The 27446-nt window shown below is 35.6% G+C and overlaps 1 protein-coding gene across 1 annotated transcript in view; it reads right to left on the bottom strand.

Annotated features, from left to right (window-relative positions):
- PAM (peptidylglycine alpha-amidating monooxygenase) overlaps window positions 1-27446 on the bottom strand; it is a gene marked incomplete at its 3' end in the record, with an annotated part of 84896 nt that overhangs the window by 11366 nt on the left and 46084 nt on the right. Inside the window, exons 12-18 of the mRNA XM_082013319.1 lie at window positions 25494-25681; window positions 24785-24856; window positions 20183-20266; window positions 12713-13018; window positions 7459-7588; window positions 882-998; window positions 434-506 (exon numbers count right to left, since the gene is read on the bottom strand). Coding sequence (XP_081869445.1) covers window positions 434-506; window positions 882-998; window positions 7459-7588; window positions 12713-13018; window positions 20183-20266; window positions 24785-24856; window positions 25494-25681 — 970 coding nt within the window. The remainder of the gene's footprint in view (window positions 1-433; window positions 507-881; window positions 999-7458; window positions 7589-12712; window positions 13019-20182; window positions 20267-24784; window positions 24857-25493; window positions 25682-27446) is intronic.

Genomic DNA, 27446 nt, shown 5'->3' with positions numbered 1-27446 from the left:
TATACCAAATACAGCCTAAGTATATTGACTATGACATCTATTACCAGTTTTTCAGTAATGTTGAGTCTAGGAAATTTCTGCATAAAACCTAAATTTCCTCTGATTACAGCAAACAAGTTAGTTTCACATTCTGGGTTTAAGTACATAAGAGAATTGATAAGCAAAGACATGTAGCAGAAAAGTATGGGTTTTTCAAAAGAATGATTGTTTTCAAACAGATACTTTTATTTCTGAATACTATGTCCATGTAGCAAATTATTCAACACAACTATATTCCATGAAGGCCACAGGGGTCAATTTCTGTAGTCATATTCTTAATGTTTATCTTAACACACCTAGACAAATAATTTATGTCAAATCTCTCAGAAAACAAAAACATTTTTTGGCAAAATATTAAGGTTTAGTATTAAGTATTAAAGCTTCAAAAACATACCTGATGGAGAGCTACATCAGTGACCCAGTAGTTACCATTTTTATCTATACTCAAACCATGTGGTAAATAAAATCTGCAAGCACAAATATAGAGGAATCAAGCTAAAATCAAGTGTCTCAGCCCTGAAATTCAGTTGATCTCTGGTATGTCACGCAGGCTAATACTTGGTATCATTTAAGCATAATATATAATACTCATGAGCTCTGCATTTCTGTTAATCTGGCTGGTAGATGAAATTGTATGAATTGCCAGAAAGCAGAGGTAGTAAAGATGTCAAATTACTTTTATTAGTTGTTGATTTTGTAATTTTTATATATTAATTTAAATAGATCCAGAGGCTACAATCACACGATGTAATATAAAACATACATAAAAATGGGCTTGGGGAGTTTTTAGAGTAAAATATACAAAAATGTTCGTTCTAATGATAAAAGCAAAAATAACTTACAGACTTTTGCCCAAGGAATGAAGCAGTTTTGCATTACTTGGATTCAGGACAAGAATTGTGTTCTGTTCAATTGGTCCAAGTCCTCTTTGCTGATAAACAAATTTGCTGTCAAAAGAACTAGAAAAATAGTGGAATAGAAAGCCAGCATTAGAAGGTTCCACTGATGAATGATATTTGAAAAGTCAGGACAGTCAGGTGAAGCCCCTGGAGACTGGAAAAAGGGAAACACTGCACCATTTTTAGAAAGGGTAGAAAGAAGGACCATAGGAACTACCGACCTGTCAGCCTCACCTCGGTGCCTGGGAAGTTCATGGAACAGATCCTGCTAGGAGCTATGCTAAGGCACATGTAGGACGTGGAGGTGATTTGAGACAGTCAGCATAGCTTCACCAAGGGCAAGTCCTGCCTGACCAACCTAGTGGCCTTCTATGATGGGATTGACTACATCAGTGGACAAGGGAAGAGCTACAGATGTTGTCTATCTGGACTTCTGTAAGGCCTTTGACATGGTCCCCCACAACGTGAACCTTATGAGGTTCAACAACGCCAAGTGCAGGGTCCTGCACCTGGGTCAGGGCAACCCTTGGTATCAATAAAGGCTGGGGGCTGAAGGGATTGACAGCAGTCCTGCTAAGAGGGACTTGGGGGTACTGGTGGATGAAAAGCTGGACACGAGCATGTGATGTGTGCTCACAGCCCAGAAGGCCAACTGCCTCCTGGGCTGCATCAAAAGCAGCATGGCCAGCAGTCTGAGGGAGGCTATTCTGCCCCTCTCTCTGGTGAGATCCCACCCAGAGTACTGCGTCCAGCTCCGGAGCCCTCAGCACAGGAAAGACATGGACCTGTTGGAAATGGTTCCGAGGAGGGCCACAAAAATGATCACAGGGATAGAACGCCTCTCCTGTGAGGACAGACTGAGAGTGTTGGGGTTGTTCAGCCTGGAAAAGAGAAGGCTCTGGGGAGACCTTATTGCATCCTTGTAGTACTTAAAAGGGTCTGACTTATAAGAAAGATGGGGATACTTTATAGCAGGGCCTGTAGTGATACGACAAGGTGTAATGGTTTTAAACTAAGAGAGGGTAGATTTAGACTAGATGTAAGGAAGAAATTTTTCACAGTGAGAGGGTGGTGAAACCCTGGTACAGGTTGCCCAGCAAGGTGGTGGATGCCCCATCCCTGGAAACATTCAAGGACAGCTTGGACAGGGCTCTGAGCAACCTGATCTAGCTGAAGGTTGGACTAGATGACCTTAAAAGGTCCCTTCCAACCTGAACTATTTTATGACTCTATGATTCTATAAACAATACACACACAACTTAAAGCTGAGTTTTGTAGTTTATTTCCAGTGTGGAGTTATTGGCTTCTTTTTTTTAAATAAGACTTATTACATTATTGTATGATTTCAAGAGTTATAGTGTTGGATGTTGGCATTTCCTACTGAGGTTATGACTTCCAAACTAAAGGAGCACCAAATCAACACAGCAACAATTATGATAAACCTAAAGCAAGGAAGCAAAAAAACCTCTTCCTTTTTTTTCTCTCCTTTGCTGTGGCAAATCAGAAATGGGAAATCAATGTAGCCTAAGTAAAAATATAGCTAATCACCAGGGCATAATTGCCAGCATGAACAGGTATACTTCATATCATCTAAGGTAGTGTGTGCATATTTGTGTGTCTTTCAAACACAATTCAGTATTTTGCTAGAGCTTACTACTGTAAGATTCAGGTCTTAAGGTTCTTATCCTTTTCAGAGTGTGCTTGCAGGAGATTATAGGATATGATGTGTATTCCTCCTATCCCACAACACTACACTCAATTTTCAGGGTACATAGAATATATTAATAAACATTCAAACATGTTACTATTTCAGACATTAGAAACTGGGATTAACTTTCCAGAAGACAGTTATTAGGCATAAAATTACTATATGCTTAATAAAGAATAAAAAATATATTTGTCTTCTAGCCCTACAGAGAAGTTGGCTATTACTCTAACCTGTTGAAATATACGTTCAACATTTAATGAAGGTAAATATCGAGTGTAAAGTATTTTGAATAAAATTAAGTCTACATGTTGGAAAATGGTATTTGACTGTGGATGAAAAATGAGTGAATAGAAAACATACTCCCCACTCTCCCCTTGTATTTTTAAATCCATTTGTTAATCCCAAGCGAAATCCAGCTATGATTGATGCAGCTTGGTAAACAAGAACATACTTTGTAGTCACATAAAAGGCTATGAATAAGGCTATTAAAACTTTATATTGCACAGTCCTAGTGGCCTCACCTCTCCATAACATTAAACCTTTATATGTCTACAATTTTCAATGTGTAAGAGCAATACTGGTTTCCTATATAACCAGAAGAATCTATAACAGGATGTGTTTAAGTTTCTGCATAGACTACAACTAAAAAACAATATTTAGATATTGCCATTATGTATTGCAACTATCTGTGACAATTTATTTAATTTCTTATGGAAATCAGTAAATACTTTTCACTTTCAACAGTTAAGCACAAGGTGATAGTTACTAAAACTCTCTACTGAGCCCCCCTAAACGCTCTGCCATGGTGCTAAAGGAGACATAGGGTAAACGGTACTGGCACACAAAGGTCTACTGATGTAGGCTTGTTTGACATGATCTGCTTGTTTCACCATGGTTCAGTAGGTGTTGTTTTATTCTTTACCATTACTGACAGTAATCTAGTGTAACAAGCTCTCTTGGTTTTAAACAGTATTATTTAAAAAGGAGTCTAATACTTCTAAGGACTTGCTCTAGGTATGGATGAGCACAGCTGGAGAACCAATACTGGACAGATTGAAATAATGTTGTTATTGATCAGCACAGCTAATGACACAACAGAATCTTAGTGACAGTAGGTATTGCACAAGAAAACCCTCAGAAAACAAGATTATATTGCTGGAGAACTGACTAGCTAGACTACTTAAAAAAATGATTGGCTTTTCTTATTATGATTTATGTTCTTGGTAACAGTGCTGTCCAGATAGAAGTATTCCGTGCTAACAACTACCCAGCTCTTCGGGCAACTGAATGCTTTGAGTGTAAATAAGAGATTGCCTGGTATCCTATGCAAAGGAAACCTAGTGAACTTTGAAATGAGTTTATGGGAGTGATCTTCCACGCATCTTCTCCCTGTCAAACACCCTCTTCTAGGGGGAAGACTGGCATGCTACAGAGTTGCAGTCACTCTTTCCCTCCCAGGGTTTGAGACCAATTTCCCAGGTAGTCAATGTTCCTTTGTTTCAACTGATAAATGAGGATACAAACTATACTGACTACTGCTAGCTTAAAAGAAGCAAGACCAAAACCAAACCAAATAACTGAACACCCTACTATTACGTCAGATTGCTCTGCAGCATGGTTTCCTAATAGGTTCTGCAGTTTGATATCAAAGGACAACTAAAATATGCTGCATATGTCACTACTTCTAATTTCAAACTCCAGTGTAATTCCACAGCTATTTTTCTACTTCTCAGATGGCCACTTCATAGTAGTACAAACAATTTATAGCTAAATCTAACATCCTTCTGGTGGGCTGGATATTAAATTTAGAAGACCACCCAATCTCATAACACCTGAAGGCACAACCTTAAGCTCTATTCTTGATCAATATCCATCACCATTGTGGTACTGTGCTCAACCTAAATCAACCTGCGTAGCTTGTTAAGAATGCAGTAATAAGAATGCAGTTTATATTCTTTATTATGTCTTTTATAAATTGCATGAATAGTATGCATTTTTCACCAAAAAATGCAAAATAATTTCCAACTGATTCATTGCTCAGCCAGTTGAATAGTTCTAATTTTTTTCATTTTGAATAGCGCAGGCTGCCTATAGCAAAGGCTGTTCTGAAACTGAGGAGACGATGTGGTAAAAGAACCTGACTTACTTAAAAGGATTCTTTTTTTAAATCATGCGCGGAAGGAATGCTACAGCCACTGAAAAGCTGCTACTGTATTATAGAGCTTGTCACTGTGGAACTGCTTTTGTGTTCTAAAGCAGACTGAAGTTGCCTTATAAAATAGCACAGACCGTTCATCCAGCTGTATTTAGTTGAATGAGGATCCAGCTTTTCTGGCATATATTAATAGTGCATTGCCTAACTGCACAGATGATTTTTGTTTAATTTGTTTCTATACTATGCTGGTGAAGCATTGAAACAGAGAAAATAAATTCTGGGCTTTCAGGCTTGATTGATTCATCACATTTATGATTTGGTGAGGAATGCTATACTCAATTAACTGTGTATTTGCAGCTAATTATAAACATTAACTTACAAGTCTGATAACTTCTTATCCCTCCCCATACAATAGTCATCATAAATCCCTTTCAAATACTCATTTCTATTCCTTCTTATTGAAAAATGAGAAAATACATACTCCTTCCTCTTCAGCACAACCCATGAAAGGGTTCACAGACTATTTTCATACGCCTGTGTCATGCCCAGAGATAAAAAGGGAAGGCTGACTGGCTGAGCACACTTCTGTGTGTTTCTTCTCTGTGCCACGAGATGCGGAACCACAGCTTAACCACAGGCATGTTTTCCAAATATGTTGTTTTAAAGTCACATAATAGGTCTACAGAAGTTTTAGCCTATTTGATTTAAGGTTTTCTACCAACTTTAGCTTTCCTATATATTGATTAACCATGCTCCAGAAGAAGGAACAAAACCCCTCTGAAACAAATTACGATTTCATGTGTAATTATCTTTATGGAAGACCCATAACCAGCTTTAGTTAACAATACCTCATCTTACATCTTGGTTACATATCTGAGACTGAATGCTTCTGATGATATTTACAAGGCCAGGCAGTTTCATTTTGTTCCAACTTCAATCCCCACATGATGGCAAATATGGCAAGCTCCCAAGCAGGGCTGATGTACAGATGAACACTACTAATACTAAATATAAGATAAAGCATTTTTTCTGGGAAGTACAATAATCACAGTCTAGAAATACTCAGAATATGAACAATGGCTGCTGTAAAGGCCAGGGCTGAGTTATGTGAACCTGCAGTGTTACCCCAGCACAGCTGGTAGGTACATGGATTTCCAGACTCCAGACCACAGTTCCGATATTCTTTTGCACCCACACCACAAGAAAGTTGAAGTTCAATCTGTGTCTCAACATGGTTGATTCATTATGCTCACCTGCTGTTTTAGGGAATGTTAACATTTGTTTGTTTTGTTTAAAACCTGTAGAGTCTCCAAATACTGGTCTCAAACTCCTATTTTGTGTTCTGGGCTGTGGGTATACCTCAGTTGCCAGACACTCGAACTACACATTTCAGAAGTAAGAAATGAAGACAACTGCCAGTCTATTTTCAAGTATTTTTTCAATTCTTTCTTCAGTGACACAAAGAAGAGCACTCGTGTCCATGTGTAGGAGGATGAAATAAAACAAATCAGTATCAGCTTTTACTTGAAGCTCGAGTAATACAAGTTGCAGCATGCACCATGCTTTTAGATTTTATAGTCTATATATACACTTGATCTGGAGAGATCTCTGATATAATGCACGAGACATAAATGATTGCTTTATCTGCTACATTATGTTATTTAGCTAAAAACCCAAACAATGTACTTTTCTCCATAAAACAGTATTCTAAGCATAACCTGTTACTACAAGGTTGAGAAAGCTGTCCCCTCTAATTTTCAGAAGCTATGTTATCTTAAAGTGAATTCATCGGGAGTTGAAAATAATCCTACTGTTTAGTCTTATAGTTCTATATATGGAGAATAGATGCTTACAAAGAAGATTTAAAAAGTCCATTTCGAAAGAGTACTGCATAATATTCTATTACAGGCTAACACTATTTCCTCCCAGTGTTCTGTTACAATTTCATGGAATTTTTTCCAAAGTGTCCAATAAACAGTAAGACATAATATTTTAAAGCTCAAAGACTTAAGGACACTGCACAAATAAGGATACTAGGCTTTATTTGGAATGTTCTGTTCTTAAAATAATATACCTTTGAGTATATTACTTTCCAAACACTAGAAAATGGCCATTATAAAATTTGGACTTTATTTTTGTTTTGAGTGACACTAAATGTAGTAAATTTTATCAAATGAGTAGAACAAAGCCTGTTTTGAGAGACTGCCTTATAACAATCCAATTTTGTTCAGTGGAGACAAAGACAAAAAAGAATGAAGATACACTGCAGCTAGTTTTGCATGTCTTAAATCCAGGTCCTAACAGTGGTATACGATACTAAAACATCAGTCTTCCAGGCTAATTAGTCCGGCTAAAAAACATGAGGAAACAGGGATAATTAATCTCAGTGAATATCATCCTAACATTGTTACACAGTTTAAGGACCTAATGTACAAGGTTCTTTTTCTCTGGAGACACATTCTTACTGTCTAAAGACCTAGTAACTTGAAACTGTCAGTCACCACTTCCATTCTCAGTCTCCCAAAGGCACTTTTTGCCAAAGAACTGAATTTTAAATGGAAAGAGAACTGCAATCTCTTTCCTTTTCTTGAGAAGATATACAAATAGCACACACCAACAGACCTCCTACCATGACATTCGACAGAGTATCTACTTACTTTTCATCCCAAACATGATCACCTCTGTGGAAGATTACTAGGTTATTTTCAGGGTCCAGAGCCAACCCAGAAACTTGACCTAGTTTGAGGTCTAATACAGGCCACTCCACAGCCTCTTCTACATGGAAATCTGACCAAAGAAACAAACAAACAGAAGACAGACATTCATAAAGCATATTTATAAAAAAACATAGTTAACTGGCTTTTGGTACAGACTGTTGGGAATTATACAGACATTTTCTTACATGCAGTATTTCCATTAATGCATTGCAATTTTATTCCAAGCACAGTTTTACTATAGTAATGCATGCACAAGCACTGGTCCTGCTACATATAGGATGACAGAAACTTCAAAACTGCTTATCACCCCATTCTTTTCTCCACCTTACATCTTATAAGGATACAGGTACACAGACTCTAGATGTTTTAGGAGCTCTGTGAATACTTTCTACATTGAAAGATTACAGAAATCTACAACTACTATCCAAAATCAGCAGGGAAATTAAAATATTAAACTATCAGAGTTTTATTAAAAAATGCATAACAAAGACTATGATCACTAAACCAGCTATTATCAGAAGTGGTTGATTCATGACTTTTTTTTAAAAAAACTTTTAACACTAAGAAAAAAAAATCCAGGGAAGGAAGAAAAACAGCAACAAGAAGCAAATAAAACAGTAATTCTGTGAAGCTTGCCTATGACATTTCTTACAGCCAACATATGCATTAGTTCCGGGTAGTGTTCATATCCTAATCCAAATATTACAGGCAAGAATAAGAAATAGATGTCTAAATCTGATGAAAGAGATGAAGAAGGGAAGAATATCTGTCATTGTTTATGTCATAACACACTGTTTTTATGAGTAAGTACTGGATAGTTTTTGAGTAACACAAATCTGATTTTCACACTAAATCAACAGCACAGGTTGATGAAAATGAAAAAACAGCAAATGAACCACTAAAAAAGTTGGATACTTCTTGTATTTGTCTTAAATCATGAAACTTCTTAATTAAAGGAGACAAATATAGTTTCAATTTAAAGATTAAAAATAAAAATATAAAAAGATGTTTACTTTAATCTCTGTTTTATGTAAACATAGACTTACACCAATTAAAGGCATGAACAGTCCAAAATTTGAAAAACATGCAGAGCATTGGCTACAAGGATTAATTTCTCTGAAACAGACTGCTTAAATGCTATTTGGAAGAGGTTGGTCTGGATTGCTCTGGCAGTGTTAAGAGACAATTGAACAATATTCACAAAAATAAAAAATATAATGGCAAGAAAAATGTGACTAATTCTGATAAAAGATAAAAATAAAATCCTAAAATGCCTTCTACATGTTAGGAAATTCATCACTGCTTCCTTGCAGAAATTAATTTGTTCAGCACAATTCAGGTATTTCCAACATCCAGGCTTTGTATGTAGGTATGTATAGCCAAACTGAAGGTGAATAGAAAGCAGTTTCTTTGCAGTTACATGAAACTGGAGCTGTTTCACTAGTATTCAGTGGTTTTGATAGCATCATGCTGTACTTTGCAACTTTCAGTTCGCCCAAAGTTTCTGTGTTTTGCTGTGATCCTAAAAAAATGATTGCTGAGTACCATCTAGCCAGGTGAAACACATATCCCCATTCACAAACTGCCAGGGCATCAGTGCTTTGAAATAAGGCAGCTCACAGACCTTAAAACACAGCACCCAAGGAGTTTGAGAGGATTCATCTGGAAGTGATCTTACACTAACAGGAAAAATGAAAAGAGAAACAATGCCCAAAATCTTCAGGTCACCCGTGCAACTGAACTCTTTTGATAAGCATATCCCTGTGCCCTTCCATTTCACTTAGAAGGGACGTAGTCTGAGAAGTAACAGCAAGGATGGGGTGAAGGGAAAGCCATTTTCTACAATCTACACAGGGGAAAAATAAAACCAGTGCTGAAAACCTACCACAGGCTAGAAGATACTTCTGTAGTTTTAGATACCATAGCTGGAGTAAGTGACAGAGAAACTCGTTAGCCTAACACAAACCTAAGGCAAACAGCCACCGCAGTGAATCCAAGACAGTAATCAGAAACTTCTAAAACAAGAAATTCTACTCCGTAGCAATTTTAGCTGAAAAGTTCCAAGCTAAAAGAAAAGCTGTTAAGAAAAAAATTATACATATTCATACTTCTGTACAGTTCAGTTGGTCACAGCAGATGCAGTACCAGGTATATTCATGGACATTCAACATATATTTGAAAGCAATAAAAGGATGGAAATCTAGTGTCTGCTTCCTCACTTGCTCATCCCATACCAGTCGAAGTTAACTTGCAGAAAACTTGTGTACGTTTAATGTTACAATGCCCCTTGGTCTCTGAGCCTTTTCCAAAAATGCTAGAAAAATTAAAAGGCTAAACATAGAAAGCCTAAATTTTGCCCTCTTTAAAATTCAGTCTCTCAAAAGGCATGTACAATAAAATACAAAATTTTTATACTTAAACGGCTGAAGAATTTCTTACAGATCAAAGCAATAAAATGAATGTACAGTGAAATACAGTCTAAGCACAAGAACTGCGCCTCTATACAGCCTTCAGATTTTCTCACACTTTTCCAAAAATGATTCATTATTGGTATCTTTTCTTCTCCCTTTCGAAGTCTCATACTGAAAGTCCTTTGATACAGGTTTATCTTAAGGCAATTAGCTTTTTACAAAAACTTACTTACTAAATTTAGACTTCATTTGTCTAAGACCGATTATTAATTCCCTACAAAACTAAGTGGTCCATAGAACAGTTACACACGAAACCAAAGAAAATTACTTTTCCCCATTAAAATAACTTACAATTACTTTAAAAAAAATCACCATCTCTTTGTAAATGAATTTCTAAATTAAGTACCAGATCTTCTACCTTGTAATTTTGAGTAATTCCTTTCATCAGTAAAACTATAAAGAATTACACAGATTTTAGAACATGCAATTCAGCCTCTAATCTCTCTACAAATGAAAGAATAAAACCTTATTTATCAGCAAAATTGCAATTTACTGTCCAGAAATCCCTGGAAGTTCTTGCTATCTTTTAACGTGACAAATTTCAGTCATGTTGCATTTACTCCCTTGCCATTGGTAACTTAAATCTTGACAAATATAAGTAAGCACTGCACAAAGGAGTTTTTAGAATTAGAAAATTACACTGTTTGCCTCCGATAGGAGGTATAATTGTAAGGGCTGCAGTGATGTTGAGCAACCTGACTGATTATTGACCAGTCTTGGGGTAATACGACAACAACAGTGCACGAAGAGCAGTAAACGTAACATTTGTAACAACCTCACTTAACATATTGGTCACTTGCTATTACAGAACAGTTACATGTTTAAAATTGGAATATTTGCAAGACTAAACATATTAAACTATTTTAATTCCTGTAATTTTTAAACAGTTGAATTAAATTAATTTAACAGCAACCAGAGTCTTTTCTTAAGAAATACTGAGAATTTTTGTAATTCAATAACATAAAAAATTTCAAAGGCAGTACAAATTTTTTTACTGAATCAAGACAAGTTAAAGCACTTTATGTTCCACTTCTTCCTCTGAAGAGGAAAATTCTGTTTTGGAAGATTCTGTTTTTCTAATACATAAATACTTCCCAAATCAGAAACTAAACATGTGATTAAAGATTTTATTGCTAGAAAAGTTGTTCTGCCAAAAGATGGCGCTGAAAGCTTCTGCAGTTCAGAACTTCTGTAGTTAGCAGTATCACAAATATTAAAAAAAAATCAATGATAATTAAGGTCATTTCAGTTTCCTTTTTGCTGTAACTCAAAATTGCATTATTTGAAAGTCCATTTATTAATTAGTCCTCCACCAACGAATTCCCCCCAAATGAATATATAGCTACTGAAGTAGCCAAGCAAATGCTTTCTGTAGTTAAAATTCATGCCATGTGGTGTGCCAGCTAAGCCATTTATTCAGTTCACTGACACTACCTCCTCTGGATCAGTTAAAACAGAAAGGAAACGTCTTTTTTCCCCTCTACACACCACATGCTATTAGTCTGAACTGAACAAACTGGTTTTGCAGAAATGCTACACAAATACTCTTCCACGCATTTAACTCCAGTGTTGCTTCTGGAATTATTTATGATTTACACTTACATGTCAGGCACATGCTAACATCCCACCTGTTTTTTACCCCTATCCCAATAATTTGACAGGCTCTTATTTAACTGACTAGCATAACATAACATTGGAAAGTCCTCATCTTTGGTTTTCTGTTAAATAAAAAAAAAAAAATCCCACAATTTTGCTGAATTTGAATACTATAACAGAATCTCTCATAAATGAAGGCAATACATGTTAACATTTTGAACTGAAATAAAAATAAAATGGATAATGAATGATGTACATTTGTGTACAGTAGTACTTGGAAACATCAAGCTGGCTGGTTGCAACATAAAAGCAAGCATGTGCTGCTACAGCTTAAGCATACAGATGACTTTCATGCATACATACCACTTTCTTTTATGAGCTACTCGTCACATGCTGCATTATCTGGCTTTCCACATTAGCAAGTAAGACTAAGCCCAATCAATATCACAGAGACCAAAATGCAAGTAAAACAAACACAATACTTCCATGGTTTCTGTTGTCATAGAAACCTGAAGGGAATTAATTATAATCCTCGTATAATAAAACAGCCTGTCCAAGAATATTTGGATAGCCAAGCCCAATTTGAAATAAATATGTAGAAAATTTCACTTCTCAAGAATTTTTCAGGATTAACTATCACTCTTTCTGAATGAGAGAAAAAGTGTCCGACAGAATTACAGAAATAAATTTTAGGAAATCTTGTACCTGACAAACCAAGGTAATCATAAAACTCATAAAAGGCATCAATTATCCCAGTGACCATTTTATAGTAGCTATTTGTATTAAGAAAATTCTTCACTTCCCATGACTACTATATCCTGTATTTACCTTGTTTTAGCATAATTGGTAAAATCATTAAGTAAAAGTCTTGAGAGTAGAAAAAATACTCCATGTTCCAAAAAGTACTGTTATGGTGCCATTTATATATATTACTTCTTCAGAAAAAGATGGAGGGGGTAAGAACCCCACTGAAATACCTCTAAAATAGAGGGAGAGCATTTCTATGATTAGGAAAACTGCCATGTAAAATAATTCCAAGCATCAATTGTTATTCCCTTCAGATTTTGCTAATGTGGATAACAGTTCTTACATTAAATTTCACTGTATAAAATTAACCCCTAACCCACCTCCTGTATGTTCTTTTTCCCAGCTTCCCTCACCGTGTTTAGGCTGTTGTAAAGAGAAATGTCTGTTCTCTGGTGGGCTCAGGGTAGACTCTAGTTTGTGAAACTTGTGAATTCTGTCTCTGACAAGAATAGTATTGTCCCTCTCATCATGATTTGTGATCTCTCTGGCAAGATCCTTCTTTTGGACTACATTAGCAATCTCAGCTACGAAATCTGATTCTGCCTTTTCTGTAGGGTTATGCTTATGCACATGCACAACATCTTCCCTTTCTCCTAGCAGCTTGGAAAGGAGTGAATAGAAATCACCTGTACAGAAAAGAGAAAAGGCAAGAGGAAAGGAGGGAAAAAACAATTACAACAGATCGTATAGTTTTAGAAAGCTTCAGCAAAGTATAATGTAACAAAGTTATTCAAATAGTCATTGTCAAAAGTAGTATACGAGGTAACTATTTCAGCCTCAGGAATTAAATGAGCCAACTCTCTGGTATGAAAAGATGATGCAAAATCTTTATCAACTTTAATTTACATATAAATGTCCACTTTTACCTGACACACTGGCGTCAAAAAGTCATCACCTCTGCAGAGGTGTTTTTGGGAATAAGGAAAAGAAAAAAAAAGAAAAAGTGTGCAAATTTCAGAAAAAGAATATTTATGATGCAATTATCTGGATTTGCCAGGCTACTGCAGACTTATTCTATCTTTACAAAAGAAACAGGTAAAAATTCTAGTTTTATCAATTTGTTCACTGATAAAGACAATACTAGACAGTCATGACCCATTTCAAAATACACTTCTTTGAAATCTGTCATCAGATAAGAAGCTTAGGCTGCGCAAACAGATTTCATGGAGCATACTGTAGAGAGAAGACACACTAGTAGAACAGAGTGATCCATTAAATTTTCATTCATTAATTTGGTTTGGGTCCTGTCCCTCCTCTTCCTCCAACCAGTAACACCCCTTAGTCACAGTATCATTTGGCAATGCAGGGAACAGTATTTTCTCAAGCTGTTTGCGAGCAACGCAGTTATCTCTACAGCTTTCTTAGACACCAACAAGCAATTCAGTAAGTTACAGATCAATACTCAATGCAAACAACCGAAAAGTAGGTATGCAAATTCCAGAACCACACCTTTCTTCACAAAATATTCTAACCACCCAAACAGGTTTTGATGTCCTTTTTACAGGATTAAATAAAGTGATGACGTGATGACAAGCATATCCCTCTCCTGTGATTCTCTACTAGCCAGCAGGTACCCAACCCGTTAGAATTTATTAACATCTTGTCTGTCTGAAACTATTACCAGTTCTGTTAAATACAACTGCACCATTTGAATGGAGACATCCAATATCCTTTAAGATTTAATGCAAGTAGGTATACTTCTATTTCATTTTAAGTGTAAATCACTTATAATTAAGAATTTGTATTATTTTGTGACAGGCTATACAAGACATTTTTTAGAAAAGCAAAGCTATAACTAATGAAGCTTTCACCAAAAAATCCCATCCAGAACCAGAAGCCATCACTTGAAGCCTGGGACAAAGGAAAGTAAGTATTTTGGAAATGACTGTAAGAGGTTCTGTCATGTTTGTAAACAGTCCTAGTTCAATGATTTGAGTAGCATTCCATTCCTCACTCTTGGAAATGAAACATCCCAGATGAAATCTTCTGTCAGAAAATAATTACTGAAGTAACAGAGCCAATTTCAATAAAATGAGCAATGCAAATTAGGTAAGAGAGAAAATTGTTAATCTATGTAACAAATATGTATTAGTTGCTTCAAATACAACTGTGAAGCTAGAAAGCTTCATAATCCTGTCATTCAGCTAGTCCAACTACTGATTCAGAACAAATCCAAATATTCGAAATGTATGATATAATAGAAGTTTTGGATACAAACCTTATTTATTCCGAGAAAGGCTTATAATTACATTAATCAGGTTCAGTAGTCTCTGTTTAAAGCATCCAAGAATTGGTGCTGATGTAGAAACACATCTGGAATTTCCTTTATATAGGCAACATTCTGTATTAAAATACTCTCCATTGCCTAAACTATATTTTTGCACTGTTTAAAACATGAAACAAAGTTCACATGTACAAATGCTTTGGTTTTATCTATGGCTGGAGACCCACAGATGAACAAAGCCTACGGACTACTTTATATGCGATCATTTTCAATGGAGTGGTCTGAATAGTAAAAGCAGTGTTATGCTTAATATAACTGTGAAAGGTCTCCCTAAATAGCCTGATGCTATTTTAAACTGCAGATCTTTTTAAAACAACTTCAGTGATCTTTGTGCAGGTCACTCTTTCCTAGTTTTGTATCAACAGTCTGATCAATTTACTTGTAATTCTTGATCACAAAAGGAACAACATGCTACAGTTTATGTAAAGGTTTCAGATCCCTAATTCAAAACTCATATGCTCATTCTAGTTGAAAAATGAAGTTTGCTAGCTTCCTGCTTCAGCCAAAGACATTGCATTCTAGTTCTGTTGTGCAATGGGTACCACAGAATAATTAACTCATCCTCTAAAAAGGACATTGCTTGTTGATTTAAACAAACAAACAAGTGCTTCAGTTTACTTGTCTAAAATTAGCTTCTCTTACTACAAAATAAACTGCTAAGAGATAGGACCCAGAAAAGAAAAGAGAGCAGGGGAATCCAACTTAAAAATATCAAAAGCCCAGGGAAGAATTTTTAGGATAAGGTGCTTTCATGGAAAATTCCAGTGGTCTTTACAAGAGCTATTACTCAGGGACTCAACTCCAAGTAGGTTGATCAGTTTTTATTTTCTCCTAGCACTGAGCCTATGGGAGTACTGAGTAAGGTGGTTTTAGTACATCATTAGTCTGGTAGAGATGAACTATTTTGCAAGTTGAGCTTGTTGTGTTAGTGCTTTCAATAAGCAGGGGTGTTGTAACCACAACTGTTAAGAACATTTAGGAACTGTCTGAATGTATGAAAAAGGGTGTGCCTCAGAGAGTGAAGTGGTCTGAAGTGTAGCTGCTCTGAAACGATTATCTTAAGTTAATGTGTTTGAGAAAATTAATATGAAATCTCTACACTTAAGTTCAAAAGACATCCATGAAGCATACATATCTGTCCAGCACCTTGGCACAAAGAGCTGGCTGAAGTCTTCGGTCAATTTCTTGGCATCTTGACACAACTCGGAGTATTTACAAAGCAGAAAAGATGCGTGCAGATGTGTAAGGGAAGAATTTCCTGATCAGGAAAGTTCCCCGATTACTCCATGTATGCAACTGCTCCTAAACTCCACACATTGAATGGAGGTCCTGTATTATTTGGGACAAACTTCTTCAGCTTTGTTTCAGATCCCCAGGGAGATTCCAATAAATTTGTAAGCAGCATATTTTTAAGAAGTAGTTCAGAATTCACTACAGATAACTAGCAAAGAGCAGTCTCGTGTTGTTTTTGATAAACAGTTGCCCTCTGCAAAGCAATCTCCAGCAAATAGCAAAGCACAATCTCGTGTTGCTGCTGTACAGGTGTACAGCTGTACAGCTGAAAGGTGTTTGCCTGAAGATACTCAGTGGGAAAGGAACACCAGCAAGATGCACCATGTTACTTGTTTGGTCTTGTTTGAGATGGGACAGCCTGGCCTTTAGAATGCCTGGGTATGACTAGAAGAAGACATGGGTGAATGAACAACTTGCTCTCGTTGAAATAACTGAAGTCTAGCAGTGCAGTCTCAGGGAAGCTGACTGATTAGATTAGTTTCGCAGAGGATACTTACACGTGCTTCTTACGTGTAAGCTATCACAACAATTCCCTCTATGTAACACAGTAAAAGATGACTGGCTACAAATACCTATAGTTTATTCTATTCTGGAGGGAGTGATACCTGTCAAGACCAGTATCTCCAAAATGAAACAATGCACAAGCATATTCCAGTAAGTTTAAACTTAATTACTATGGCAGTTCTACACTAGGAAAATTATTTTACAGACCAGTGTTTTGGAAAACAGTAATAAAAACAAATAAAATCACACCATTGGCAACTTCATTGCAAACAGTGAGCTGAACCTCGCCTGATCTCAGCAGAAGACCAGATTAGTTTAAGGTCAATAAAACAGTTTAGTGTATTGACCACCAAAGTCTGGGTAGAATCCCAACGCTGTTGAACTATCCATGTCTAAAAACAGTCCTTCTTTTTCAGCGCTAAAGCGTGTTTTCCTCAACTTGCAGCGAGCAGTGTCTGTCCGTGGTCCTTATGCAGCACACCATTATGCTGTTGGAAGTACCAGTTTCCAGTCAGGATAAAGTATCTAGCCAGGGTGCTGCAGGATATGCAGCTATGAGATATACGGAAATTTCAGCCAAAATTCAGCCATAGTAAGCCTGTCCACAGAGTTTGAATGTGTAGCTGTTAAGATACATATGTGAAAATTAATTTTACTGCATTTTAGAAAAAAGGCAAGAACACCCTGGTGGTGTCTGAGAATTCTCGTCTTCAGAATAAGTATTTGTGTCATAATGCTTTGTACAGTTTCACTGCGACAGTTCTGATAGGCTCCCCAGTCCATCACTGGCTTTCCAGACTTTTGTTAGGAATCAGACTGAACGGGACTTCAAACATGAAGCCACTGCTGCAGCCTTCTGACAGAATGATATCTTACCAGGAAGTACCCAGAACTGTGAGATTAAGAGCAAAAATCTAGCACGCAGTCCTCTGCATTGACAGGAGACCAGTACTGCAAAGTTTATGTGTGTTGCTGCAGCTCAGCTGGTGTGAATACTTCTGTCGAAAGTCTCCCCTTCTTAAGCATCTCTGATCTGATATGGAGTCAGTATATTGGTCCGTCCAAAATCATGTCTCAGTCCTATTATGATTATAGTAAGTGATAAATTTTCAAAATTGATGTCAGGTTTCCTAATTATCTCTGAATAAAATGTAGTGTGTTTTGAGACTGCATGTTTCTGTCTTATCACGATGTGCTTCTGTTTAGCGTGTTCATCTGGCAAAAGCAGTCAGTGCTTTGACTTTTAAGAAGTGCTGCAATCAGGGTCCATATGATATGGACTCCAACTATGACTTCACCTCATCTTAAGTATCCAGTAGTATCTATGTAATATGTTAAGAGTCATATCAGAGAATGTGTTCTCAGCTGAAGATATGGAAATCTGGCTGCAAGTAACGCCTCTAAGACTGTGCCATGATGAATAAATGCCATCCAAATAAAAAATTATCAAAATCAAAGGTTTAGTTTTCTTTGCCTTCTTTGGATCCTAGATGAAGCTACTAAGCTCATTCTAACAGGCATACAATAAGATAACATTGCTCGTAGAAAAGAAGGAGAAAAAGGCATGGAAAGACATTGAAAAAGTGAACAAAATCTAATGTCTATTTATTTGAAGTGACAATGGACACAGTTTGACATAACTGGGCAAAACAACTTTCAAAATGGCTTCTAGTCTGCTATTATTTTTCATGCGAGTCCTACCATACTGATTTAATCTCTTCCTTTGATGAAAGCATTGGAAAGATTCATGAGAAGTAAAAAACATTAAGTAAGGCTGTTTTCTTTTTGAAGGGATTTGAAGGGGGGGAAGGAGACATAGATCTGAAGAAGTGAAAAGGGTTAAGCTGCTCTAGAGATTCCTGGTCACTAGCACCGTGCCTTAAGTGATACACACTTGTAGCAAAGCCAAACAGACGTGTTTGAAGAACAGGAACGGTATCTGCTCTCAAGGCACTTCTAAACATCTTACAAAGCTACAGGAAAGATGGAAGAAAAGGTTAAAAAATAAAATAATTAGCCATTTTCTTCTATGTTTGCATGTCCCTAACTACTACTATGGCGATGTAAATTCACTTTCTTTGTTTTTAATTAATTGTTTCTTTTATTTCTTCAATTGTCAAAATGTTTTAATACACAAATGTTTTGAGTGTCCAAGCATAGTGTATAAAATCACTAGATTAAAGGAGTTTGTAACCTGGAAACAGAGTGTTAAAGGCAAGAGAAAGTACGAAAGAAGATGAAAGAATCTTTACTGAGGATTACATTTTGTTACAGATGCATGTTCTTCATCAACAAATCAGAACCTGAGACTCAAAATCCAAGCTGGTTGCAGTTTCCTAATTGCCCTATTCTCTCCTTTCCTTCCTGACCAGTAATAAGTTCCTGACAAGCACCAATCATTTTCTTACAATAAAAAGTATTGATCGGCTACTGCTAAATGACTAGCAATAAACACAATGGTTTTACTACGTAGCACTTTGCTGTGCTCATTTGGGTATATTACACACATTTGTAATTCAGGCACATTTCTATTTCATGCAATACGTACTTATAAATACATTTCTTCTCACAAAATGACATATATGAGACTATATTTACTAAAAGGTAGTTCTGCTACCTTCAATTTATTACTTTTAAGCATCATCATGCTTTAGTTTTTTTAAAAAAGACATGAAAATTATAAAAAAGGAAAACATTTTGGCCATTATAATAAAAAAATAATTTTTGGTGTGTTTTAAATCTGTGCTATGACTTCATCATTTCTCTGAACTCTTTCTTTACTAATACATCGTCCACTTTCCATTTCTTCAGATATGTTAATGATATTATAAGCAGCTTTTGCAGTTGTTCATTGATAAGTAGTCTTTTACATTACAGAAAACACCTAAGGAAAGTCCCTCTATAATTTTAAGAACCAGAGAACATAAACCAGGTGTCAAACAGTAAAGACTGAAACATTTAATTTAAAATGGTTTCTTTCCATGCTTGTTATATTCTTCTCCTGCTTAGATATACAACCTATACCAACTGCAATTTTTTTGTTTACAGTTCATGCTCCTTTCTTTACAGTTCTGAAGATGCTTTTGTAAAGATTACGAATAATCTTGTTCTAACCATATCAACGGCTCATCTTTTATTTACACTTCGAGCAGGATCTTTCAGTGTTGAAAGAACAAGCAAACCCTCTGCAATTTTGGATCTTCCTAATTATACCTCTCTGTATAATTAACTGTAACTGTAAAGATTGCTCTTAATACCTTACAGTAGCATTTTCCTCCAAGGTTTAATTCAGCCACTTTTCTCGTACTTTTGTACTCAAAAAGGGACTTCATATAATCTCTGAGCACAAAACATGCATCCCAAGCTTGAAAACATCTGAAGTTTCTTTCATATGTCTAGCATTAATCTAAAAATGTCTCTAACGCTTCATTCTAGGGCATCCCACACCAATACTGGAAAGTGAAATTGTCTTCTGTTTCAAGCCTTTCTCCATCAATCTAAGAAATTTTAACTACCTACCAAATTGAACTCCTCTCTTTTCTTACAACCACATACAAGCTAGCAAAGGTAAGTTATGAAATATTTGTTTTAGAAAGGAATGTAACTCATGGCTACATGTGCTGGCACAAAAATACATCAAGTCGTACTGGCTGACTGCTGCCATAGGTTTGCCATGTAATACTATCGCAGAAATACACTACTTCATTACCTGAAAAATCAAGGACCTGCCTGCACGTTGATTCTCCTTTCCTCTTCCTTTCAACACCTATCTCACAAGAGATTCTAGGCCTCCCTGCAGATTTACCCCTCCTTTCTTTTTGGTTTTTTTTTTAAGAAGGAAACAAGAGAGATGAAGTAGAAAGAGGAGGAATTATATGTCCTCCTTTCCCTTAAATAAATGAGAAATTTCTATCCCAGACACAAAAAGCCTTGTTCAGTACATTTTTATTGCAATGAGCTTTTCACAGAAATGCACAAGTGAACAGAAAAATATGCAACACTGAACAGACATTTCCATCTCTCAAGTCACAGATTCAGCTACAATGTAGGAAAATATTTCCAGCAGTTTAACAAATATGCTGTGCATAATTATTTATCTGTATGTGGGTGAGCTCCCACGTGCAAATATAGCATCTAACAACTAAAAATAATTAAAAGATAAAATAATTAAAAATTAGGCATCCAACAGGTAATAAATAACAAAATAATGTGTAATCTTAATTCAGACCCCATTTTATATGGATTATGATGTTACTTTTTCTTACAAAGAAACCTCCTTATACAATCAACAGGCCATCACTTTAAACATTCTAACCTCTAAAACAATGACACAGAAGTCCAGTGAGGTGTTTTTCTATGCAACGTATCTCACCACCAGGACAGCATTCTATGATTGCAGATTTAAAGTCCAACCTTATAAAAGCTAAATTCTGAATGCTGAGCTCAAGCTGCAGTATTATTTTACACATAGGAGATTTAACGGCATTTCAGTTAAAACACTCAGCTGTGAAAAAGGGACTTCACATGAGTCTAGTTGGGACATTCAAAAAGAGAGATTGTGTCGAACTTCACCATTTGAGCTCCTGGAATAATTTGTGCTCAGAGTAATCATGAAATAACGGGGTATGAGGGGATAAAAAAATGTTTTGGCAGTACAACTGACCAATACTTACTCTGTCATTTCAGATTCTATCATCAGAGGCAAAAATACAGACGTTACTTTTTTAGCACTAACTTCTAAATTTCCTCAGTGAGACACAAGCAAAAATGTACTTTTCTAAGTGTCACTGTAAACATTAATACCAGGAATAAGACGAGAATTCCATCTCCTTTTTCTCCCATGTATTAGTAAGTAATGTACAGATGCGTACACACATGCTCTTCTGAAACAAAAAATCAAATCTTACTTTTGGTTTATATGTTGCAAATGAATTTTCAATTCAAGCCAGCCTTGAAGTTTTTTTATAACCATTTAAACATAACTCCATTGGCTAGTAAGAAAAAAAAATTGCCTCTTCTGCTTCAAAAAAGTTTCTGATAATATCTAATGCACACAAAATGAGTTATCAAATCATGAGCCACAGGTCAACAAATGAAATATTGCACATCTGATTAACCATCACCTTTATATTCCTTCTTTGTTATTAAAAAAACTACTCCTGATATTTTGTGTGCACAGCTTTCAGTTACAGCAGCACCTGACTTTCTCAATAGTAAAGGCTGCTCCACTGCTTACATACCAAAACAAACCTAAACTCAATTATATTATGCCACAGACTACAGCCAGGAAAGTGTTGAGCAAACAGAATGAAACACATTTAGGCTTTTTTTCTACAGGTAAAGAAGAGACATATAGCAGACATGGTGAATTCTATGAACAGATAATAGTTATTTTTCACTACTGTATCAACTGGATACAATTTAATCAAACTTTTTCTGGTGAACAAAAAAATAAACATAGTATTTGTTTTGCTAGGGACTTTGTGTTTCAGTAGGAACAGGAAACTCTCCAATATGCACAAATGTCTCCATCAATTGCATTTCCTACAATAATTAACTTCCTATAAACAGTTTTATCTTCCCCATAAGTGACAGTGCTGTTTCAGAAACAACACAGTGAGGTCAGTTTCATTAAGGTAGTTCAGTTTAATTTTAACACTACAGGGATTTAGCTTTGTTTTCATGCTGAGTGGTGGTTCACTTTGCGATAATTATTACTTATTTCAATATATTTTTATTAATGTGCTTCTGATGAGTGGAAGTGATGAAGTTGAAAATTTAATGTAAAAGCAATGATAACTCCTATAAGGTGCCAATATAATGAACTGCTGTGTGTAGCAGGAAGTGCATCTTCTAAACCTATACCCAGGCAATCATGTGATATACACATTAATAGCACATTCACATGGCAAGCTTTTTTGTTTTCCTCTTCTGAGGCAAATGCTTAGATTTGATACTGCTTACATCAAAATCTGTCTCTTTGACCATGGCTCTGCTCCCCTGGTTTGTAAGTATCTCCAGGGTAATAGAACAATTTAACAACTATTCTCAGTTTTAGTGAATTAACAGTGTTTACTTCAGTTACCTGAAACTAAGAAGGGGGAAGTAGGTTGCTACAATATAATGAGTAATTAAGAAAAAAACCATGTAAGATAAAACACAGAATTATGGAAAGATCTTTGAAGTACTGTCTTCAAAACAAATCAAAGTTTTAATTTACTGAGCAATTACTTTAATTTACTGAGCAGCAATAGAACTAATCTAAGCCTGAGTTTTGGTGGATCTGTGTTTTGTAGATAAGCTTATCATACAAAGTATGTCATGCGAAGCCATAAAGGGAAAAAAATATGCTGTAAGCATTTACCTCAGTATGTATTTGCTTCTGTGCAGCTTAGGGGTCCACTGCTGCCTCCCTCCAAATGGTAGAATTTTCCTGTCATTAGGACCTTGTCCAAATCTGGTTGATATTGGCTAACTCACTAAAGTTACTTAAAGAGATCAACAAATGGGCAATGCAATTACATAAAACCGCTTTGTCCCTCAATACCAGACTCCAATTTGTATGTAATTTTTATAGGCTCATTTTAGTAGACCACTTTCAGCTCCTGGTACTCCCAGTGTATCTTACCAGGTGCTCATGTGCTTGTAAGACAAAAAAAAACTTTCTAGAAGAGCCAGCCAACTTTCCTTCTTTGGAGACAGAAATAAAACCAAACCTGATTTGATTTTTCCTTTCACTTTTTTTGCTTACACACATGTAATTCAACTGAAATTAGAGTTGTATTAATGTAAAATTGAAGCTAGGCTCCTGTAAATGATGGGAGAATTTATCTTAAGTTAACAATTAAGAACATGAAACAAAAATCTCTCATGGCAACTACTGTATTTTGATATTTCACATCATGAAGCCAACTAATTTCAAATGGATAAAACAATGCAGCGTGTTTCCACAGAAACATGTTTGATGAGGATGTATACTAAATAGTGGTCTCAGCAAATGAGACTGCATTGCAGAAATGTGGCTTTGAAATGAAAAAACAGGACCTTGTTTCAATGTTTTGTTTCAAGCATTAATGAATTCAATAAAAGACGAGGTAACATCCTCAACCAAATGCTAATGCACTTATTAGTAAGATAATGGTGAAGCAGCTTGTCAGCATAAATCTTGATATAAATCAAGAAGCAGCTATCTCATTTTTCTCTGAAATAGGCTTAAAAAAATTAGAATTATATTTCATTCTAAAAAAATCCATCTTAAATTGACTAAAATAAGTTTCAGGTATGGAGTTGTAAATATTGTCTCTAGTAGTTTAAGGTACTTTCAGTCAAGATGCTCTTACACTCTAGAAGCTAGTTTTTATGTAACTGTAACTTAATTATTTGCATCAACTCTGCAAAATGGCAGAGTATATAGAAAATCTAACCCCTTTGGGAGATGTTATCAAAAACTCTAAACACTGACCTAATCTTTGCTCTCATTACAGACAAAAGGAAATTTGCCTGTAATTTATTTAGTCTCTGAACCTCAACACTGTTCAGTGAAAACAGTATGAAACTGTAGCTGACAAGGTCTTCTCCTTAGTATCAAAACTTGTAATCAAGATTTTTGTTGATACTAAACCAGTATTTATCTAATAGTATATGATCCACAAGAACTTTAAAGTACAGTCTTAATATATCTCTGAAACATAAATAACATTCAGCATATTTCTAGAAGCTTTATAACAGTCATGTATTTTTTCCTGCAACTAAGTACTGCACACATTTTTGCATGAGTTATTATGCGTATATGCACATATGCACAAAATGCAGTGAAAAATAATTTAGTATTAAACATTAGCTGCACTCAACCCACTGCATGTACAAACAATATTGAAGCATAAGAACATATTCCCTAATACATACCTAGGAACACAAACTGAGAAATAGGCAAAGAGCTAATAGCAGATAGTTACATATAGATTACAGAATAGTTACATACTATAGGACTACTTCTTTGTATCCATTTTTTAGGATTGCACTTACAGATAAATTACAACCTTCTTTAGCAAATTAACCAAGAACAGGAAAATCTAATGAGATTAAAATGCACAAATTTTACTTACAAGGCTAGAGATCAGTTGTAGAATAATTTTTAAAATTACTTCTTATATAGCATTCAATCATATTAGCTGTACAGAACATTGCAAATTGCATCAATTAAAGATAAATAGATTAAAAACTTTGTAACTCATTAACAACCGTGATATAATTTATCAGTATTTTACATTAGTGAGCCCCTGACTTGACACAGAAATAAACAAGTACATACCCTGATCCAAAATCTCTTCCTCTTCTTTTTTGGCCTGCTGCAGCAAAGAACTTTTATCAGTATCCTTGGTTTCTGAAAAATGGATTTAGGATATGATGTTAACCTCTGAGTGTGAATGGAATTGAGTACCTTTCTACTGGGCAAAAAAGTCCTTCTGACATGAACATTTGATATTTTTACCTATCTGTAGTAATAGTACCAAGCAGTCCAGCAGTAGAACAACTGGAATAAAAAATTAAGGTTTGTACTTTGCTACCCAGACATACCAGTCAGATTACTTCTGGATAAGACTGCTGATGCAACTTATATACCTGCTAGTGTTCAATATCAACATTTGATTCCTTCCATAACAAGGCACTGGGATCCAGTGATTCAAATTTGTAGGAAATCGGTAGAAGATAAAGCAAATAAAAAAACCTGTTAATATAAAGTACTGATATTTGGCACAGAAAATAGGTCAATCTTTTGGGTAGACAGCTCATGAAGTTATAAAAATATGCTAGAAATTGAAAGACAACAATAGGAAGAGAGACAGAAGACTATGGTAGACATTTCCACCAAAACCATAAGCAGAATCCCATGATGGTCTATAATTAGCGATTTGAATTTTATTCAGAATTGCATTTCCCTTTTATGAAAATTTAGCATATCAGATCAACAAAAACACAACTGTCAGTATAAAAAGACTTGAATAAAATGTTTTTTCCACCTTCATGATGTCCATGAGTCATCTTTAGCATATCGGTCTTGACAGGAATAGGAATATTTGCCTCCTGTGGTATATTTCTGAATATCTCAGGGTTTGCATTCTGTGTGCAAGTCATATATGAGACAGCATGCTTGGCTTCCATATAGTACATGATGTAAAAATTACACATTTCATCATTGGCTGTTCCCCTACACAACACAGAAAAGATGCGGCAGTTAGGAAAAAATGAGATTAATATAGCCATCATTCAATAAATTTAACTTGTTTAACAGAATATTAAAAAGTTGCAATGAAATGTTTAGAAGTCCCACACTAAAACATTTAATAGCTTCATTGCAATGAATATCAAAAATTACCTTCAGTTTACACTAGAGAATACCAGTTTGCACAAACTCCCTAGGTGTCTCAGAAATTCCTAACATTTTTTTTTTATCTTACAGAAAACTGCATCAGCTATTCAAACTGCTTTTCCTTCTCATTTCCCTGATATACTCCTCATAGTACCCAGTGTGTCATCAACTATGGACATGTTCTGATGAAATATGACAGAATTGTATCATTCATTATGTCACCATTCATATACTTCTCTGTCAATCTGGGGCAAACCTAATGTAAAATCATTGCAAATAACGTCTGTTTCATTTCAGCTGCTATCTTTTATGACAGTTTTTTTCCCTTCATGTTCAAGTGGATCCATTTAGTGGCCAATCACACTGGTTCTAATACAGCAAAACTTAATTTTGTTACATATTAAGACACCATAAACATCTCTTAAAGAGAAGATGGCATTGCCACCTTGAGAATAACTTGATCAGAAGCTTCCATAAGGAAAACATGAGTGCAAGAGCAGTAATTAAACACTGGCAAAATTCAGTTCTTTGATAAATGTGCATGTACTTGAAACAGAAGAGGCTCTTCTGTACTGCTACATAACCCTGTCTTCAACAGAAAAAACAGCTGGTATGAGAAAAAATGTTTTGTGAAAAATACTACTTTGTGAAGCAGACAATACAGTGCCTCTTTGCAACCATATTCTGTTACTGTTTTTTTCCTCTGCCATGTAGGTTGATATCTTTTATTTGCAGCTATAGTCTTGACAATGGAAAAAAGCTAGGATTTATGAAGAAATGTTCACAAAATAAAGGGTTTTACATTAAGATTTTTTAATTGGCTTTCACAATTAACCAGTGAGCCCACACTCATAAATAGATACAGGGGTGGCCTATTATCTGTTTGCAAAAGACGTCAGCACTGACTTTTCCAGCAGCATCCTGCAGCATTCATTTATTCACCATAGCAACAATAATGACACCAGCTGGAGGGGAGACAGGGTGAACATGGGAGAAGAGACTGTTTCAAAAGAGGAACTGGTATTTTTCCAAGTATTGAAAATTTAGCACCCCTTGGAGACCACAAAAACCAGACTCTTGACTTGGCAAGCTCTGCTTAAGCTTTTAGAAGGAATTAGCTTCCCTGTTGGACTCCCAACATCTGTCACTGTAAGTGCCTTCTCTTTAAAACTCCAGTAGAAAAGGGGATGTGGAACCCACATGAACTCTTGGTTCACCTGGCATATTACTGTGTCTAAACATTTCAAAGTTGGTAATTTTAAATATTTACAGGGAAAAAAACCCAAAACACTGTCAACAACAATTTTAGAAAATTCACAGAAACTCCAGAATCCTTCCATTAGATAGGAGTTTAATGAGTAGAAATGCTGATGCACAATTTAAAAAGAAAGAAAATTCAAAAATTCATGTTAATCTCATTCACACCACTCTCACAGTTATCTAGAACTGTATGCAGATCTTGGTATATTAACAGTACAGAGTGAAGCATAATGAAACAGGATTTAGCAGCGAAAAGCAAGACAATGCAGTTAAAGAATCTTAAATACTGAATGGGAACATTTTGCTACAGGCACATAAACCTTCTCTTCAATGGTACAATATC

This window comes from Phaethon aethereus, assembly GCF_964289735.1.
Source record: "Phaethon aethereus genome assembly, chromosome: Z".
NCBI lineage: Eukaryota > Metazoa > Chordata > Aves > Phaethontiformes > Phaethontidae > Phaethon > Phaethon aethereus.
This window is presented reverse-complemented; position numbering and strand designations above follow the sequence as displayed.